At 42.4% G+C, this 18,333-nt stretch overlaps 1 protein-coding gene across 1 annotated transcript in view; it reads right to left on the reverse strand.

Moving 5' to 3' along the window:
- LOC306697591 (netrin receptor UNC5C-like) overlaps positions 1-14,572 on the reverse strand; it is a 167,796-nt gene extending 153,224 nt beyond the window's left edge. The window contains exon 1 of the mRNA XM_079161593.1: positions 14,438-14,572. Within this exon, the coding sequence (XP_079017719.1) occupies positions 14,438-14,555 (118 nt within the window). The 5' untranslated portion in view covers positions 14,556-14,572. The remainder of the gene's footprint in view (positions 1-14,437) is intronic.
- Positions 14,573-18,333: the final 3,761 nt, after the last annotated feature.

An 18,333-nucleotide genomic window follows, 5' to 3' on the forward strand; every position in this document is an offset into this window, starting at 1 on the left:
TCGATGTGGCTTAATAAAATATCTTTTGTTGTTTAATGAATAGGCCCTTTAGGGTATAATTCAAGATATCAGGACTTTGCTATTTCCCTCACCTAAGATCTCGAATGCACAGGTCGCTGCAACGTCTGTATAACCCGTATGGCACCAGTCTGTCTGAAACCCTGAAGCATTTTGTTATCTTAACTCCGTGCTCTGTAAATAATTCATCTGACACACCTCTCCTCTTCTGCTCTAAAGACCAAAAGTGATGGAACTAAAAGCTTAAAGGACTTAAACTGTACAGCAGCACAGTGAGGAGGACTGCTCCTTATTGAATCCCGCTACATAGGTGCCTTTCAGCCAGAGATTAAACGAGAAGTGACACATTTGCTCTCGAACACTTAAAACTTAATGCCGTGCTCAGTCACTCTCTTTGGCTCATTTACAGAAAATAAATTTAACAATCAAATTCCTATTTAGGATCGCCTCCATAAAAAGGCAATATGGCGTGGAGTATTTTCAGTATGTCATGGTTAATACATCGTAAGCTGGTGCCATGCAAGGATGACATCCATAACGGCCTGCAAGAGGCTTTATATTCATGGTTCTCTAACTAGAAGTGATTTCAGGATACTCAAGATGAGTGACTTGCTGTCTGTTCAGCAGGTAATGTTTCCATTTCATGGTTGGCAATGTTCTCCCTCCTGCAGCTCCCCACTCCTGAATGAACACAGCAAAACAGTGCAGATGCTTCTACAAATCCGGGGGACACACACACAAAATTTGAACACAGAACTAACTGACAAGTTTGTCATTAGCTGTGAGTTTCGGTTCATTTTCAAACTACAACATAAACTTTTGTGAGTTACGACTTGACCTGGGGCCAAAACAGCAGCCCTGCGCTCATTTTCTGACAAGACCTCAGCACTGAGCGGAGATAAACAAAAACCCTGGAGGGGCCCAGAGGAAGAGGCAACACAAATAACCACAGCAACAATACAAGGATTTGGAGGAGCTAGAGAGAGCCGTGGGCATTGTCTGGCTTTAGTCAGCTACTTTCTGCTTCTTTTGAAACTGTTCCTTGGGTGTGGATGACATTTCTCAGATCAGAGAAGGGGAAAAACACTTCAAATGTTTCTGCAAAGTTTCCCTCCTTGTGTCTTTTGTTTCAAGTTTAAATCTCCCTTTCCCCCAGGAAGGAAGGAGGGAAGGAAGGAAAACAGGAAGAAAGAAATGAAGGAGAGAAGGGAAGAAACCCGGCCCAAACTAGAGAAAGATGAGAGGGATTGAAGAGGAGACCGTGTAAAAGAGAAACAGAGATGAGCACAGAGATGAGGAGAAAGCGAAGGGGGGCTCACAGACATGTATTTCCTGTTCTTCTGATGTGGTGAAATAACCCTGCTTTGACACAAGTCTCTCGCTCATTCATCTGCTCACAGAAAAAAGTAACCCCATACACATGATGTCACTGGCTCAAAATGTTAAATTCATAGATCTCAGATGGCTACTTGCCACAGAGGACAAGCCATGAAGCACATTTCAACAAGTAGGCAACAATTGAAATTGTGTGCAGCTGTTAACAGTTGCAACCAATCTATTTGAGGTAGATGTCCAGGTCTGATGTAGTGCTCTATAGTATGCTGGTGAGATGCCAAGGTTGATTATGAATCCCTAAAAAGGATGGGTACTTTAACAAGCCCATGGCAACACCGTTTACCTTCTTTTTCCCCCAACTAAGCATTGAGGTAAATGGCTTGGTCGCTCTAAATCTCATGTTAACATCACCATTATGATCCAAAACAGGATAGGTGTCTTAACTTGCAGACAAATTCAAACATCAAAATATTTTGGACCAAATGTCTCATTAGTCTCCTTTTTCCGAGTGCCAGACACTGAGTCAATAGACTGGCCCTTGGATTTGTTTAACCCCTATCAGCAGCTATAACACCACCATTTACTTATTATATATAAACTGAACAATTCTGACTTAACTGTACAATAACTTTATAACATGTGCAATAATTGAACTGTCCAATACTCTGATTTACTTTGGCATTAATACTGTACATTTCCAGTAATGTAATGTTATTTATACTAGTCCTGTATTTTAACACTTAATCATAGATCCAATTTTTTCTTATACTACTGTTATATATTTTAGTAGACATATTTGTATATCTTTCTTAAATATATATATATATATATGTATTGTTGTTATATTGTAGTGCAATATTGTAGTACACATTTTGACATAATTTCTTATTTCTATTGTTCTTATAACTTCTGTATTTATCTAAATATATTTTTACTCTCAAATGGAACAACTGGAACATGACTCAATTTACCCCCAAGAATCCAAAAAGAATTTCTGATGACTTTTGATGTTTTAAGAATAGACAAAACCTTTAAAAAGGAGCATTTCACCAATTTGTACACAAGGTTCAGTTGACTTTTCACAAGGAGTACAATACTCGGCCTGTGAAAACTGTTGTATGATGTCTTCTGTGCTATTCATAAAATCAGATGACGTACTGTAAGCCCAGGAAAAGACAACATTGAAGCTATATCACCATATTATGACAACCACAATCCCAAAACAGGCATTCAACTTTCAATGTAAGGAATTGCTACAACAGTACAGGTGGCTTTGCCCGCCCTTCTGAAACTCCCAACTGCTAAAATATCAGTCATGGTCTAGAGGGTGACAGGATATACCAAACCTGCCAAGGGCACAACAGCTACTGCATATGGAGACACAGTGTCTGTCCACACGCCTACTTTAATTGCCAAACTAACCATCCAGTGCCATTATGTGTGTGTTTGTGTGTGAGTGAGTTTGTGTGTGTGTGTGTGTTGGCTGCCATGTCTGGAAACCCCCTTGTATGCTAGTGTTCAACAGGGCAGAGACACTTGTCCCTTAGTATACTGTGTGTGTGTGTGTGTGTGTGTGTGTGTGTGTGTGTGTGTGTGTGTGTGTGTGTGTGTGTGTGTGTGTGTGTGTGTGTTGTCCCGGTATTGGCAGGCCAATTGAGCCACATGTCATTGGACAGTGAGCCAGTTTGTGTGCTGAAAACCGTTACTGCACCACTACACCAGCTGTGCCTCGGGGAGGTGATGATGATGGCAACAAAAATAAATAAAAAGAACAACAAAAAAAAGCAAGAATATCTGGTGGAGGTGAACAGTTGAGTCTAAAACCCTCTGAAAGGTGCTGGATTACATCCGCAGATATGAAAACACCTGTGGTTCATTGTGATCTTTTGCTGCACTTCATTAAATCATGGGCTCTGCAAGTTGTGTAAAATGAACTTCCCTCACTGCTGGGACTATCAGGAAGAGATCGTTTCTATTATGTCTGTGAAGAGACAGCTCAGCTGGGGCTTTGTTGTGAGCTGAGAATGAAACAAAGGCCCCAAAAAATTGCAATAAGACTCAAGAGCTCGCACCCACAAACAAAAAACAATTCCTCAAGACAAAATTGTCCTAATACAAAACACACCATTTTTCAATTTGACATGTGAAGACTCAAAGTGCTTAAAGGTGTGTGTTGGTCTTCTTCAAAAACATTTTTTGAAACATTTGTTAAAACGGTCTACCTTCACGTATTCTGTCCCTACTCTCATTGGTTGTTACCCGAGTGTTCCACAAGCTGCTAGTTCAACAGCTGTGAGTACCAACAATATCCACGTTTGTTGTTTACATTCATGATGATAATGAAATCATTTTCGGGGAATGGCTTCGAAGGGACGGGCTGTCAGTGTTGCAGACTTGGCGACTTTCTTGCTAGATTTAGCAACTTATGGAGCTGGAAAAGAGTTGGCAACACTGGGCAGGATTTTTTTATCCATCGTACTCTTGCTGGTTTTAAAATATCACCAACTCTGCCTTTAAGTGGTGGAAAAGATTATCTTCATAAAATCATCACCATAATGAAATTAAGTCAATTATATTTCTCCATAAAATGTGCCACACTACTTTTATTTTGGATTTAATCATCTGCAGTGGGCGTTCACTTCCGTCATTAGGGAAAGTGACTCCAGAACTACATCATCCAAAACCAGCAATCATTTGTTTAGAAAAAGGCTCTTCATACTTGTTTTATTATCAACTTGTTTTCTAAAGACATACAAGTTAGTTTAACATCTGCAAGATAAAGAGCTTTCTGATGTTGTAACAAGAAATGCATTCATTAGAGCTAAATGATGCTGGGAAAACAATATGTCTAACCCCCTTCTGATTAAAAGCAGTGCTGCTGCAGAATAAAATAGTGCTCCTCATTATGACTAAGTTGTTTACAACATCAAAGTACCACTGTAAATTCATTGGGTAAAAGACCAGGAATTGTGTCTTGTTTTTACTCATGTTACTTACTAAAGAATGAAGAATTATAAACACAGTGTACAGACAACATTTGAAAGAGGAAAATGTCTGTTTCGTACATATGTGGCCAATTTATTTCCTCCTTTGTTTAACGTTTCATGACATGTCATTGCGAAACCTCTCAGATCAAGCATGTGTGTGTGAAACTTCCATATTGAATTGCATCTAGATTTCATCAGCTGTCAGATCACAGCAGGGAGCAGCAATCTCCATCTTTCCCAAAAACACAGATAATGATGGGACACCTCAAGAGAACTGTAGTTTACACAAGAATATCAAAGGAAAATTGTTAAGATGTTAATTATTCGCGAGGAACAAACTAGTGTCCTTATGTCATCCCTTCATTTCGCCATGTTCATCTTTAGAATCACACAAAGCTTGTGTCCTTTTTGAGCATAAATGGTCACCAAAATATAAGCATCAAAGTGGCACTTAGAGGGCTGCATTATGAAAAACACTGTACAATTCTACTGATCTCCTCCAAGAAACTGCATAATGAGCTACAATTAACTTTAAGCGCAAAAAAACAAATGAAAAAAAGCAGTGGAAAACTACTACGGTAGCCTTACAGAAATCCTTGAGGATGGGGATTTAAAACATGCCAAGCAGCGGGAGTAAGATTGAAAGAGAGAGATTTTTTTTTTGGCTCAATCCAAAGGTTTATTTTCAATAAACATTGATAAATGTTGTGAGACAATACAGCCCGGAGGGCCAGAGGGCTCAGATCAGAAGAGCACAGCTAACAAGTTAGCACACACAAGTCATTTGTACTTGAACACACACACACAGTTTGTGTGGGAGAGAATCAATGAAAACAAAGCGTAGCCTATCTGAAAATGCACGAAACAAGGCAGTGGGTCTGTACTTTAATAGCTGCACTGCTGAGTCACAATGAAGCGCCCATAATAAAACATGACTTTCACTCAGAGGTTGGTGGAGAGAAGATCTTAAATCTCCCAATCATTCAAAACAACTTTAAAGCTTTAATCCATTGACCTCATCATCACCCCGTTTAGTTTAAGCCTCTTTGGAAACAGTGTTTCCCCCAAAAGTAATATCTGATTATCTGCACCAGCAGCTGACTCTGTGCTTATTAAAGTTGGTGGCAAACAGTTGACTCTCTGGATTGTTTAGGCCACTGAATAAAAGGCTTTTAGTGTCTTGATGTATTAGCAAATGAAAATATACATTTTAGTCTTATTTTTTAATCTAAACTGAATTTATTTCAAAAATAAATATGCTTTTCGTTATTTATGCTGTCCATCTGGTCAGTTTTGTTATACTGTGTTTTGAAGAATCTGCACATGAAGTAGGGCTCAAAAGTGAAGTGCTCAAAGTCTGTTTGCATTTCCCTTCAATATGATACCAATACCAGAGTGACCGGTCATGTTTTTATTCATATTGCACTTTCCTTATTCCTCTCAATATTGAAGTGATTTCTCTATAGGAAAAACCTGCACAACAAGCTCTGTGCACCAAACAAAGACATTCAAAAAGCATGCAATAAACCTCAAGGTATGAAGTGCACACCATGGTAATGTAGAAGTAGAACCTGCAGGAAAACAATCTATTCTGTGCAGTCCGACTTTGGCAACAAGTGATGAATAAATTCACTCTCTCTCTCTTTTCATACAGAAACAAAGGCAACCAAACCCACAGACAATGGGCTGATCCATTTTTTATCATGCAAAAAAAAAAAAAACTCCTACACAACTGGTAGCTTCCAGTCACAGACCAAACTTTCTTCAGACGTGTTCGTCGACGGACTCGCAGTCCAAGGAAAGCTAACTTTTTTTGGGGGGTTCTTTTTGTCAAGCCAGCTATTGTCTTTAGTCCGGATGTAGCTCTCATTGAGCAAAGTAAACCAGACTTTACAGTTTCAACAGTTCAGTTTTTTGCACTTCGCCTTGGGCAGGCAGGCACATTGTCCCTTTGTCCTGTCGAAGGAAAGGAGAGGCTTCTGAATGCTTTTCTCAATCACATGACATGCACACAATTATTACTGGAAATCAGCACTGCAGCTCACAGCGACGGTATCTATCTGTATTTCCTGATGTTCACAGACCAATAAACACTTACAACTTGCTCTTCTGGACCTAATCTGTTTATTTAGATCAAGTCTGTATCCCATTGCCTCTGACCTCTAGTGGCAAAACCTGGGTGACGCAAACACCAAAGTTTCTGTATGACTGTAAATTAAAGTGGAGTGAAATTATTCAGCTGTCCCTTTTTCACTGCGGTATTTCATCAAATTTCTTCCCTCTCTGTGATTAATTACCAACCCCGCAGTCTTTCCCTATCTCGCTCCCGCGCTTGATGTCCCCATATCCAAGTCACACTATCTATCTCCCTCCCACTCGTTCAGCATTGCCTCTGCCTGGCTCTTCTGATTCCCTGCTTTTTTCACCCCTAACAATCGCTTTTTTTCTCCGCAGAACAAAAGATTTCAGGAAGCAAGATTTTTTTCCTTTTTTTTTACAGTGGAGAGTCATTATTCTCTGCGCTTTCTCTCCACCTACAGTGTCTTCCTACCTGTGCTCCTCTGGGGGAGTAGCAAGGGGAGAAAAAAAGCGCTGTGTGCATGGATAATTCTGGAAAATAACAATGTGATATTTCATCCACACACATCCACACAACGGACACACAAACGTGCCTTCTCAGCAAAGTACTGCCCATATTCATTAGCCACTTAGAATGCTGTGCTCAAATGAATCAAAGCAAACTGCTTACACGTAATCTTGTCACCCGCGGAGAAAAATATACCGGGTTCCTTATTACAGCCGGTGTAGAGTCAAAATAAGTGAAAGGACTTGTACCATAAGCAAGTCTACAACACAGTGTGTTTGTGCCTTTGTACCGATCATACACTAGAAACTCCAACTGAATGTTTCTGTCGATTTTGTGCATTCTTGCCTGTCTGCGTGTGTGTGTGTGTGTGTGTGTGTTAGTCCCTTGTTTTGCTAAGCCTACACAAGGTACACGACAGTAAATTACATCATGTCTACAGCAGGAGAACAGGCAACAAGACATGCTAAATCCCCTTTTTCACGGCATCCTACAGAATTACAATGTACTCTTTCAAAACAGGCAAAACCTGTGTGCGGTTGCATGTGCGTGTGCGGTTGCGTGTGTGTGCGCGAATGTGTGCAGAGTGTAGACGTAAGCCTAGGAGGTAAAAAGTTACAGTGGTGATTATAGTAATTATGGTTTCAGGTTTTTTGCATATTCTTTCAGATGGACCACTAGATTACCAGACAGTTTTGGCACGAAGAGAGCAAGAGAGGAGGGGGGGTTACTGTTAGAGGGGAGGGAGGGAGGATTGAAGGAGCAAGAAAGAGTGAAGGAGAGGAAAAAGGGCTAAAGTAAAAAGGGGAGATGTAGAAAGGAGAGCTGGAGAGGAAAAACAGGAAGGAAGAGAGGATGTAGTGGCGAAAGATACGAAGAAGAGAAAGACTAATCCTTCAGGCGGCTTCCAAACGCCGTTCAGCCCGTTTGCTCACTCGCTCCCCTCACTCCCTCCTCCTCCTCTTCCCAATCCTCCCTCAACCAGGAGTTGAATAGGCTTTTACAGTGCAGCTTTGTTTTCAATCAAAAAGGAGCGTGAATGTCAAATTCTCAACCAAAAAAAAAGAAGAAAAAAAAACTCCCTTTTAGTTCTTTTTCTTCTCCGACTTCATTCTATTTCGCTCTCTCCATTCCTTATAAGATCTTCTCTTAAACGTGTCCCTCTTTGCTTTCTTGTCTTTCTTCTATCTCACTCTCTCTAAACAGGACAATGCCCATAACAAGCTTTCAGTGGAAACAAAAGGACCCGGGGTCCCAGCCTCGTGGACCCCCTGCTGAGGCACGTCGTCTTTTGTCAATGGGAGATTAATTACATATTCATGGTGACACAAATAAGACTCTCTTGCTCACACAAACACACCACTCAGCCAAAGCGCCCATCTGCTGGTCGTGTGTCTGCACTCGAGGAATTGTTCTTTCGGACGGCGCACACACACTTAGAAATGTTTGTTTTTGCATTTGTGTGTCTTTAAGAGGGGGACACCTGTGCAGTGCCCTGGCTCATAAAGGTGTAGCAAACTGCAGCAATCTCTGAATATACTTCAACAATGATACATACATCACCAAATTTGCAGCCTTTCATTAATACGAGTGCCACGAGCAAAGAATCTTGGAGACGCAGCAGATTGGTGCTTTGGCATTAATCCAAACAAAGTGTCAGAGACAGACACAGGAAGACACAGGGGGGGATAAAGCTGAAGAAGCAGACGTCGGTTTCTTCACACACAGAAAGGAAAGAAAAAAACTTTCTCCGGTAATCGCCTGTCTTCAATAAGCAGTGTGTTGCACATTGTGTTTTGAAGCAAGTAAACCAGCCCGGGCTATTTACTGGAGGTTTTACGGTATCAAATAAAAAGAATATATAGACCATGAAAAGCCTAAGCTGCCGGCTGTGGATAGAAGCAAGGCCTTAAAAAAAGAGATACGGGGTGAGATTTCAATGGAGAGCAGCTGGCATGGTGTGGAGCTCCATTTCTATACCTGTCTCCTTGCCTTCCCTTTTTTCTTTCCATCTATCTGTATTGAAACGACGTGTGTGTGACTGATATGTTTCCACCATGTTTCTGTGACCAAACACAACACACACGCAAACACACATCTCCAGCTGGTTGTGGGCCCCGTTCAGATGCACAACAATATGTCCACTGTTTGGGCCACACTCTAATTAAGCAGTGTAAATCTAACTAGAGAAAAGGGACAGCGTGGTGAGAGACGGGAGCAGAAGAAGAGAATAATAAAAGGGGGCAAAAAAGTGAGAGAGGCAAGCAGAGTGTAGCAGATGGGAAGGAGAGAAAGCAGGACAGAGAAACGGGGACAAATGACAGGAAAGAGGAATTGAGACGATGGACAACGGTACAAAAATCTGTGGCCTGGCACACGGTGGCTTCAGTTCACCGAGTCCAACTGTTTACTATGGGAATCAAAGACGCCCTGCTTCTCCCGGCTGTATAGCTGAATAAATGACAAGAGAATTCACAGTTAGCTTGTCGAAAATAATATTTTGGGATTCTTCTGTGAACTAGCTGTTCCACGATGATGTGAATTCCCTCCTATGATTGTGATCAAGCAGCTCATTTACTGCAATACTCCATTGTGTTATTATCTTGCAGTGTGGTTTAATAATGGGACTTTAAAGATAATGAAGTAAGAGTACATCTAAATCTGTGGTTAAAAAGACTAAATAGGTTTTACATTTTTTGCAGTGCAGGACTGCATGGGACCAGTGGGAACTATATAGTAGGCCATTGATTGGGTACAAACTGCGTTCTCTCAGAACACCCACCCCACACACACACACACTACTAACTGAAACAAAAAGCCTGGAAATGAGAGCCCCAAATGAGGCCTTAGGTTTCACAGGCCATGAAAAATTCATAATTCCAGATCTTTACATGAAACTCGAGAAGGAATTAGGCCTAACAGCAGGAGACGCTGGGAATCAGTTTCAGAACATTTAGCTTCTCCTTGCTCTTTCTCCTCTTTTCTCCAGCTCAGCCCGTCTTTCGAGTAAACATACACGCTCAAAGACACAAATGCACACACACAAACACACACATACACACACACACAGAAGGACGCATTCTTAAGTTACATCCCGGGTTTTCCCCTGCAGAGGGGGAGAGATAGCAAATGGTGCAAGCGGTGTGACGCACTTTGTCGACACAGCCTTTTCAAAACCACACTTGCGTCTTCTAAATCGGATTTCATCTCTGCTTTCCTCAAAGAAAAACATGCCTGCAAAAACTTCTCTTTGCCGCTTCACAAACAACCCACGTTCCGGCTCTTGATTCTTGAAATAGGCCGAGCTGTAATTGCTATGTGTTCCAAGTAAACCGTATATATAATATGCACACAAATGTTGTTGGATACAGAAGGTCCAGCATTAAATCGACTGAGTGAATGGATGAACAGGCAAGGAGAGAGAAAAAAACATTCAGCAGCTAACAGAAGAAGGTGGCCGGAAAAATGTATAAACACTGCTCACACTTAAAGTATAGGGTTTATAAAATGTACGGATGAGGAACAAGAATTAAAAAATATATTTAAAAAAAGAAAGAAGGCAGAGAGGGTGAGGGGAATCTGCCACCACTAGGCTGCTGCTAGCAGCAGGAGGGTCTTCTATACAAAACAACCCCAGACACAGTCAAAGACTTCCTTTCACACACTCCTGTGAACGCCTGGCTGAGCACACACACACACACACAAACGCACGCACTATATGCTCTCAAACACACACGCAGAGAACGCAGACAGAATGCAGCATTGTTTGACTGCAGAACTATCTTGCTGTGTGTGAGTGTGTGTCTGTGTGTGCGAGTGTGTGTCTGTGTCTGTGTGTGTGAGTGTGTGTGTGTGTGTGTGTGTGTATGGCAGTCAGTCAGCTTGTCAAGTCCTAGTGGAGTGATCAAAGCTGGTACAAACCACCCAGAGAGATCTCTCCCTTCCTCATCCATTCATCCTTCCCCTCTCTCACTCTTTCTATCCCCTCCCCTCTCTCTCACCCTGATACAGAAATGGCATTAAATTGACCACATAAATCCTGCTCGGCCAATCGCATTGCGCTCGCTGGAGTAGCGCGGCCAATCAAATTGGCCTGTTTAGTTCCAATAATTCCCAGTCGTCGTCCCCCACAAGCACTGAACCCTGGATGGCTGCAGTGCACCATGGGACAGGATCAGAGCATAATGGGAGACAGCAGGGGAGCTCTGGCAATATCATAATGCCAAGAGCACGCACACACACACACACACACACACATGCAAGAGAATACCATGAGAGCTCTGCTGGAGCACTGTTATGATGCCAAGTTGACACACACATGTACAAAATCACACTCCCACGTATAGACTTTTCTGTCACACATGTGTGCACAGAAACACACAGTGACACACACACACTACAGGAGTTATGAGAACAACCCTAAGCTGCCAAGTTAATACACACACTCCTCATGTGAGCCCTATCAGTACAGCTACACAACTTTTGCACCACCAGATTCACACAAACACACCTACTAAGTGAGCAAAGGGTATCTTAGAATAAACAGTTGTTTAATTTAAAGAGAAGGGTTTCCGAGCTGAAACACAAAATGCCACAGAAACGCGAGTGTGTGTAACTAGAACCCAACAGCTCAACAAAAAAATCGCAAAAACACACCAAATGTTTGAGACGAACACTGTTCAGCAGCTGAATAGTAGACCATGGCTACAATGCAGTTTAGTCAGTATAATAGACAAGGGGACTTCTCAGACTTTGTCGAGTGATCTTCACTCCCGTTCATTCCAGATCAAATTTAGGGGGCTCAGCTAATGGCTTTTTAATAGGCCAAGAGGCTTGAGGGTGGGCCTTAGTCGGAAGGCGGACACACGCACTCAAGCTGGCATTAGAGGTTCTCAACTACGCACTCTCCTCTCATTGTAAGGGCACATGCGTCTGTGTGCGCACAAGTGTGCGTGAGCGTGCAAGAGACTTTTCCATTGTGTAACACAGTTTCTATAGCACTGCAGAGCTATAGGAGCAAGATGTCTACATGCCAGATTAAATGACTAAGTGCTGAAAAAAAGTGAGTAGAATGACTTGGATATGTGTGGAATAACCTTTCTCACATCTGAACATTTTGAATATTTGTATCCACATCAGTGCCAGCATCATTTCCACAAACACCATCACCATGAACATAATTACTAACGACCTCAATAACAAACTCAGCTATTAAACCACACCAAACCACATATTCCACAGCGGCATTAAACTGGAGGCAACAACTGGCCATAAGACACTCAATGAGGCATGAGTAGAACTAAAGAGCAGATTCATTTGGTTAAAAACAACCATTTGTTTTTCCGTTCAAAGACAAAATGCCCACAGAAACACAGTTTGTAATTTGAGGGAAAATCTCTACCTGAATAGAGTGGGAATTGAATCCAGCACTGATGCACAGAGAGGATTAGCTATGTTTAGCTATGTACACAGAGCAAGCCCCCCTCCCCCTACCCCCCCACAGTTGGGTCAATGTGTTTGTGTGTTTTCCCCATTCAATAGAACAACTAATGGAGCGACTCCTCACACACAAAGACTAAACTTCAGAGGCACGAGTCAAGTTGGGAGGAAGAGAGAAACAACAAACAGGGAACATAATAGACAGGCCTAAACTAGGAGAAGACCAGACATACAAACTTTTAAAAAGGGGGGAGGGGGGGGGGGGGGGGGGGGGACAGAGATTGAGGAGTTTAATTTGCCTGAAAAGCATCAACAGTTTTAGTTTCCAATTATAAGATTTCTCCACCAAAGTCAAATTGACTGCCACGCTGCAATTTATCGGAGGTTGGTGAAAGCCTACTCAAATCGTGTACCTAAATTGCAATGTATTGATTTAACAGTAAGCCTATAGAGAACGGTCATAATGAATATTGGTGGGTGTTGCTGAAATCTTGTTCCCCTGGGCAACGAGAGAATAAGGTGGCCGCAACATCATGTCCAATTACTTCCCAAATTCAGCACAAAAAAAACCTTCGGCGGATCAGCAATGTTGACACCAATTTACTGACTGCACTGTGGTGTGGACTGGCCAGCCCACTGTATCCCCTGAGAGGCATTCAGATGGAATATTAGTTATATAATAGAGGCTAAAGATTAAAGCAACACAGAGCCCTAATAGGATATTAGAATATTATACTTTTAGACATTAATAGAGGATGACACGCACCGTAAGTGCCTGTTAGAAGGTCAAACCTCTGAGGTTACTGAGGCCATACAGGGGGAAAGTGGTGAATTAATCAACTTGGTAAAACAACAGAGGGTTAGACAGTAATGCGTTTGGATGAACGTTAACAGGGCACGAGTTCTACTGAGTGAGAGAGAGAGAGAGAGACATTTTTGTATATGTCAGCATTTCGGAGGAGCAGCCAACATTGTGGCTCGCACAGAGCTCTAACATGGACATTATAATATCTAGACGCCAGAAAGTTCGGCTCGTTATTCGGGCTTCAGTCCGCACCGAGACCTCTCGGGTATCCTCCACCGTTTGGCTGCACGTCACTCCTCAGAAATATCACTTTAATATGCCTGCTATACTTCCCCGGGGGATTACAGTGCCAATGCGGCTCTAATAAACAACACCTCGTCGTCTAGTGTTTTAAATACTGATAAGGAACTCTCTTTATGAGCCAATAATGGTGCTTTGATGTGGCATTTAATCTTCAACTGCACCCATGTGATGTTTGCAGCGCGTTCGTTCTGAGCACTCCTGGTTTTATTTTGTGTTGTTGTGAGGTTTGCAGCGTATAATTGCCTCTATACGCGTCTGGCGGCCGTGAGTGTTTGTGACTTCTGATCAATTTTCCAATGCGGGCAGCGAAGCGTCGCGTCTATACTGCGAAGCGCTCTGCAATAAAGACATTAGTCGGCTAATCGTGGAGTCCAAGTCCTGCCCTTCACAGTGTTTTCACCTTAATTTAACTGAAAGCTCGGAGCTCATTTACCCGTTCAAAAAAATCACTGCACTGTTCAATTCGGACACGGACTTCGGGAGTTGTTTCAGTCACATTCGTATTTATGTGGTTCGCAATAGCGAGTCGAGACCATATTTCCTCACGTAGTACGCAGCCTGTATCAGTTAAAACGTGTACGTTTCTATCGTCCTAAATTAATTAGCTTATTTAGTCGTTCCTCACAGGGAAAGGTGGGCTGCGAGTTTCGCCTTACAGTTGGCACCGCACACTTCGAGCGGGTCAGGGAAACGCGCACGTATGCACAACACGGTTTAACGCTTCGAGACGCTGACCGTAAAGCATCGCCCTCATCAGCTCAATTTAAATGTAAATACAGCAGCAACAACAACAAAAAAGTAAGCCATCCATGGCTGGAGCTTCTTCTGCCTCCTCGCCTACTGACAGGCATGCCGCCTCTAGCACACAGCCGCATCTCGGCAATGAAGGAAAGCTTCTATCGCTCTGAAACAATTAAAGTGTATTAAAGAAAAAGGTGTGCAAGAAGACGCGCTCTCCAGCCTTACCTTGAGCGACTCCTCGGTGCACGAGCACCAGGAGGAGCAGGATCCCCGGCGTGGTGCACATCCTCACCAAGCTGCAACCCCCGTGTCCTATTCCACTTCTCTGTCCACTTTTCCCCATTACAAGCAACGCGTATAACACATAAACACACGCACACACACACACACAACTCCTCGGTCCGCGGTGGGGGAAATGAGGACCCCCCCCCCCTCTCCTTTCGTCCACCTCAGGGGTCTGCTGATTAATCAAACGAGTCCAAAACCAAAAGGTGGCTGAGTGTATCGCCTCTAGTCCCGATGTCGGAGTCCGTCTCAGAAGGCGCAGGTTAAGCTGTGCGGAGAGAGAGGTGGTGGAAATCGCCACGGGGTCCCTTCACTCGTGTCAGCGGAGCTGCTGCCTTGCCACTAAGCTCTGCTTTTCTCTCTCCGTGCGCTCTCTCCTTCTCCACTCTCTGCGTTTACGCAGAGAGACAGAAATGCCACCGCCCTCTGGCTACCGTACCAGACTCTCTATTTCTCCCTCACTCTCGTACTTCTATTTCTTACTTTAATATCATAAAAATAGAAACCTCATACATTAGACTCTTAATGGGCACCTCTGAATAAGGATATTTGTGGAGTTTGATACGCTTAGGGTGAAGTGGATTCTCTCCCCCCTTTGACCACATTAAAGGCTTAAAATAAACTCTTCACGTTTTCTTCTGGAGGCTTTTGCAGAGACAGATATCACATTTTACTTTCTTGTATTATTATTATTTTTTTATCTCCTGGTTCTATGAACTTGGTTATGTTTGAGACATATACAAAACATAACCTAACAGACATAGTATGTATTTTTTTTAATCCATTGTATCTATTGTTTGCGCGTGTACGCACGTGTGCGCGCCTGTAATTGCTGCCGGTGAGGAACAAACCAGGGAGCCACGTTTCTCCGAGAGCTCACCGACTGATGTCTGCCCCCTGACGGCCACGTGCGTTGGACCTGCAACAGCACTGTGAGAGGTAAAACTTTACAACCGACTTTGTTTATCCCCTTTAATAAGCACACTGCTGTAAAAACGACATGAAGTACGTTTGGATAGCTGTCAAGGATTATATTAACAACAATGTTGTTAAAAGGCTAACACGACATACTGTCCATTTAGTAAGATGTCAAGTAATAGTGACCACATTTACAAAATGAAGGCATCCTTTTGAATCTTGGTGACTGCAGGTTTGTCTTACGGCTCCCGTGTTTCCACATATTTATGCCAGCGCATTCACGTGTCCATACATCTCTGTTTGTGCAGAGGCCATCTTTGCAAAAGCAGAACAACAATCTGATATGACAAACATATTTTTTTTTCTAAATGATCAACACCACTGCTTGAAACCGCAGCTTCACCTTGACTGTCTGACTACTGAAGAAAAAGGTAAACATGTAAGTGACTGATGAATGAATTCAAAACCAGCTCAATACTAATTTGTACGGGGGCTTGCTACTCCTCCAGCTAACACAACTCTGAACAGTGTTGCTGCACAGTCATTTGAGTAGCACAGCCTGGATCATGCATTGTAAATGGCAATAGTAAAATATGTGCTCGGTGCCATTTGTCACCACAGCAGCCCGACAGCTCAGTGACTACCACTGGAAGTAGCTGCTACCCGCAGGGACCTGTAAAAGCCCTTTTTATTCTGCCACTTTATTGGGAATGGGAAAGCAATAACTTACACAAGAAACATATGGCACACTTGGATATGGATCAGCACTTGCACTAGCAACAGTCAATGGCAGTGGTGTTTTCACAGTTCCAAGTGGTAGTACAACACAATTATAACTTATATGTACTGCAAATACCTCAAAGTAATATCCAAGAAGTGTATCGCATAACATAGTTAAAGCAGATTTAGTTTAAGTTAGATGGACATTGACTTATATTTTCTGACACTGCCTGAGGCCCCTACAAGTTCTTGTGACATTTGTCTCCTCTTCCAAGAAAGCTTTCTGATTGGAGCTGCATTGTGACAGCTCTCTTAAGATATAGTCAGATGTGATGTTAACAGGTCAAGGCTTTCTGTAGGTCAGGCCCACGGCACTTTCTGCATCCAACCTCACATTCTTGGAAAAGCAGACAACAGACTAGCTGTTATTTAAAACAATGAATGTGAATCTGGTTTGTCCTCCTCACTGTTCACAGTTTGGATTATTATTTCCAAAAACTGTGAATGAGAGATGTGCGTGTCGAGTAACTCTTCCACTTAAGCTGTAAGAATAACGATTGCAGGGTGTGTGTGTGTGTGTGTGTGTGTGTTTCTGCCCCAGAGCCGACCAGCTCTACTTTTAACTAAACTCTCTGAGGACTTTGTCACAATCTCTCCATATCTCTTTTTCTTTGAATGTAAAGACCATCAAAGACAATCCAACATCCCTTTATTGGTGTTTATCATCATTACAGGGATAGATATACAGTATCTAGGAGGTTGAACACATTCTTTCTGTCAGTTTCCTGTGCCTCTAACCCATAGCATCAAAGATGCAGCGATAATGAGAGGGGGAGACAGAGGACGCCATTAAAAGGATATCACCACCTTGATAACGCAGAGAAGAGGGTGAAAGATGTAATGATATACAGCGTTAGAAAAGGTTCTTGTTCTGTTTTTTTATCAACAGTCTACTATTTGCAGTGTATTACATTATGCACAACCTCATTATGCCATACAGTTCTTTTCAGTATAAAAAAAATAGTTTTGATAATCCTTAAAGGAATAGTTGTTTTTTTTCAAGAGTTGGATGCAAAAGTACTGATTCTACTCTGAAACATGAGGGTGATAGATAGAAGTGATCTTCTCATCAAGAAGGTGAATAAACGTATTTCCCATAATGTCAAACCACTTTCTTATATGGCTCCAAAAGCGCCGTATACTGATACAGGTACTTATACCTCAAAATGGTGGCAGAATACTAGAATCAAGAGGATTTTGTATTAGATGTGGCTGTCTTGAACAGCGTCTCAAGTAGAAAGCATTGTCTGCTACACACTCACCTTTTCGACATCAGAATTGAGGGGGCTCTGTTCAAGAAATGCTGTAACTGTTTGAGGCCGACACTGCGACACGCGGTTGGCCAGGTGTGCAGAGACGGGAGACTAAGCAAGAGTAATATTTCCTGCTCAAGCTCTCTTCTTACTGTCGTCTCTTTCTGTGTGTGCAACACCATGAATGCATCTGGGGGCGAGACTGTATGAAAGGGTTCGACGTTATCAATATTTTAACAATTATTGCGTTTCCGCTTCTCTCTGTAACGGCAGGCTTTTTTACCCCCCCCCCCGCTGTTGCGGGTGAAAAGAGCAAAGAGCATCTCAGAAGTCCTGTTCTCACAGTGAAGTTGACAACTCGACACACATTTATGAGTGTGGGACGTATGAATGACTAGTTAGCCAACGACATGGAACACTGCAAATCAGACCATCTAGCTTGGTAAGAGGGGAAACAATTACACTTCCAAACATCTTTTTAAGAATGTTTTTCATTTGATTACGCTTTTTGAGAAGTTCAATGCTTTGCTCCTAGAAGCATTTGGCAGAGGTTTAAAAATGAGCAGCCAGTAACCAGCATGTCGCTTATGAATATTTCAGTTTGAGTAACAACATTGACTGTAGACTCTCATCATTCAGCCACTTCAATTTTGCTTGGGTGGAGCATGGTGTTCACTTGTTTTCTGTCATAAGAGCAACATAAATGCTTCCACAGGCTCAAGCAAAAGACTAAAAACTAAATCATCAACACCGCGCCTTCTGGCCCCCAAACACAATTACGCCTCGCTTCAGATTGTTTGAATTTTGTCTCACATGCACTTATGCTAATATTCAAAGCCTGTTCTATAGTTCCATAAAACAAACAAGAAGTTACACTTTCACTTG

The sequence above is a fragment of the Pholis gunnellus genome (genome assembly GCF_910591455.1).
Source record: "Pholis gunnellus genome assembly, chromosome: 6".
In the NCBI taxonomy this organism is placed as follows: domain Eukaryota; kingdom Metazoa; phylum Chordata; class Actinopteri; order Perciformes; family Pholidae; genus Pholis; species Pholis gunnellus.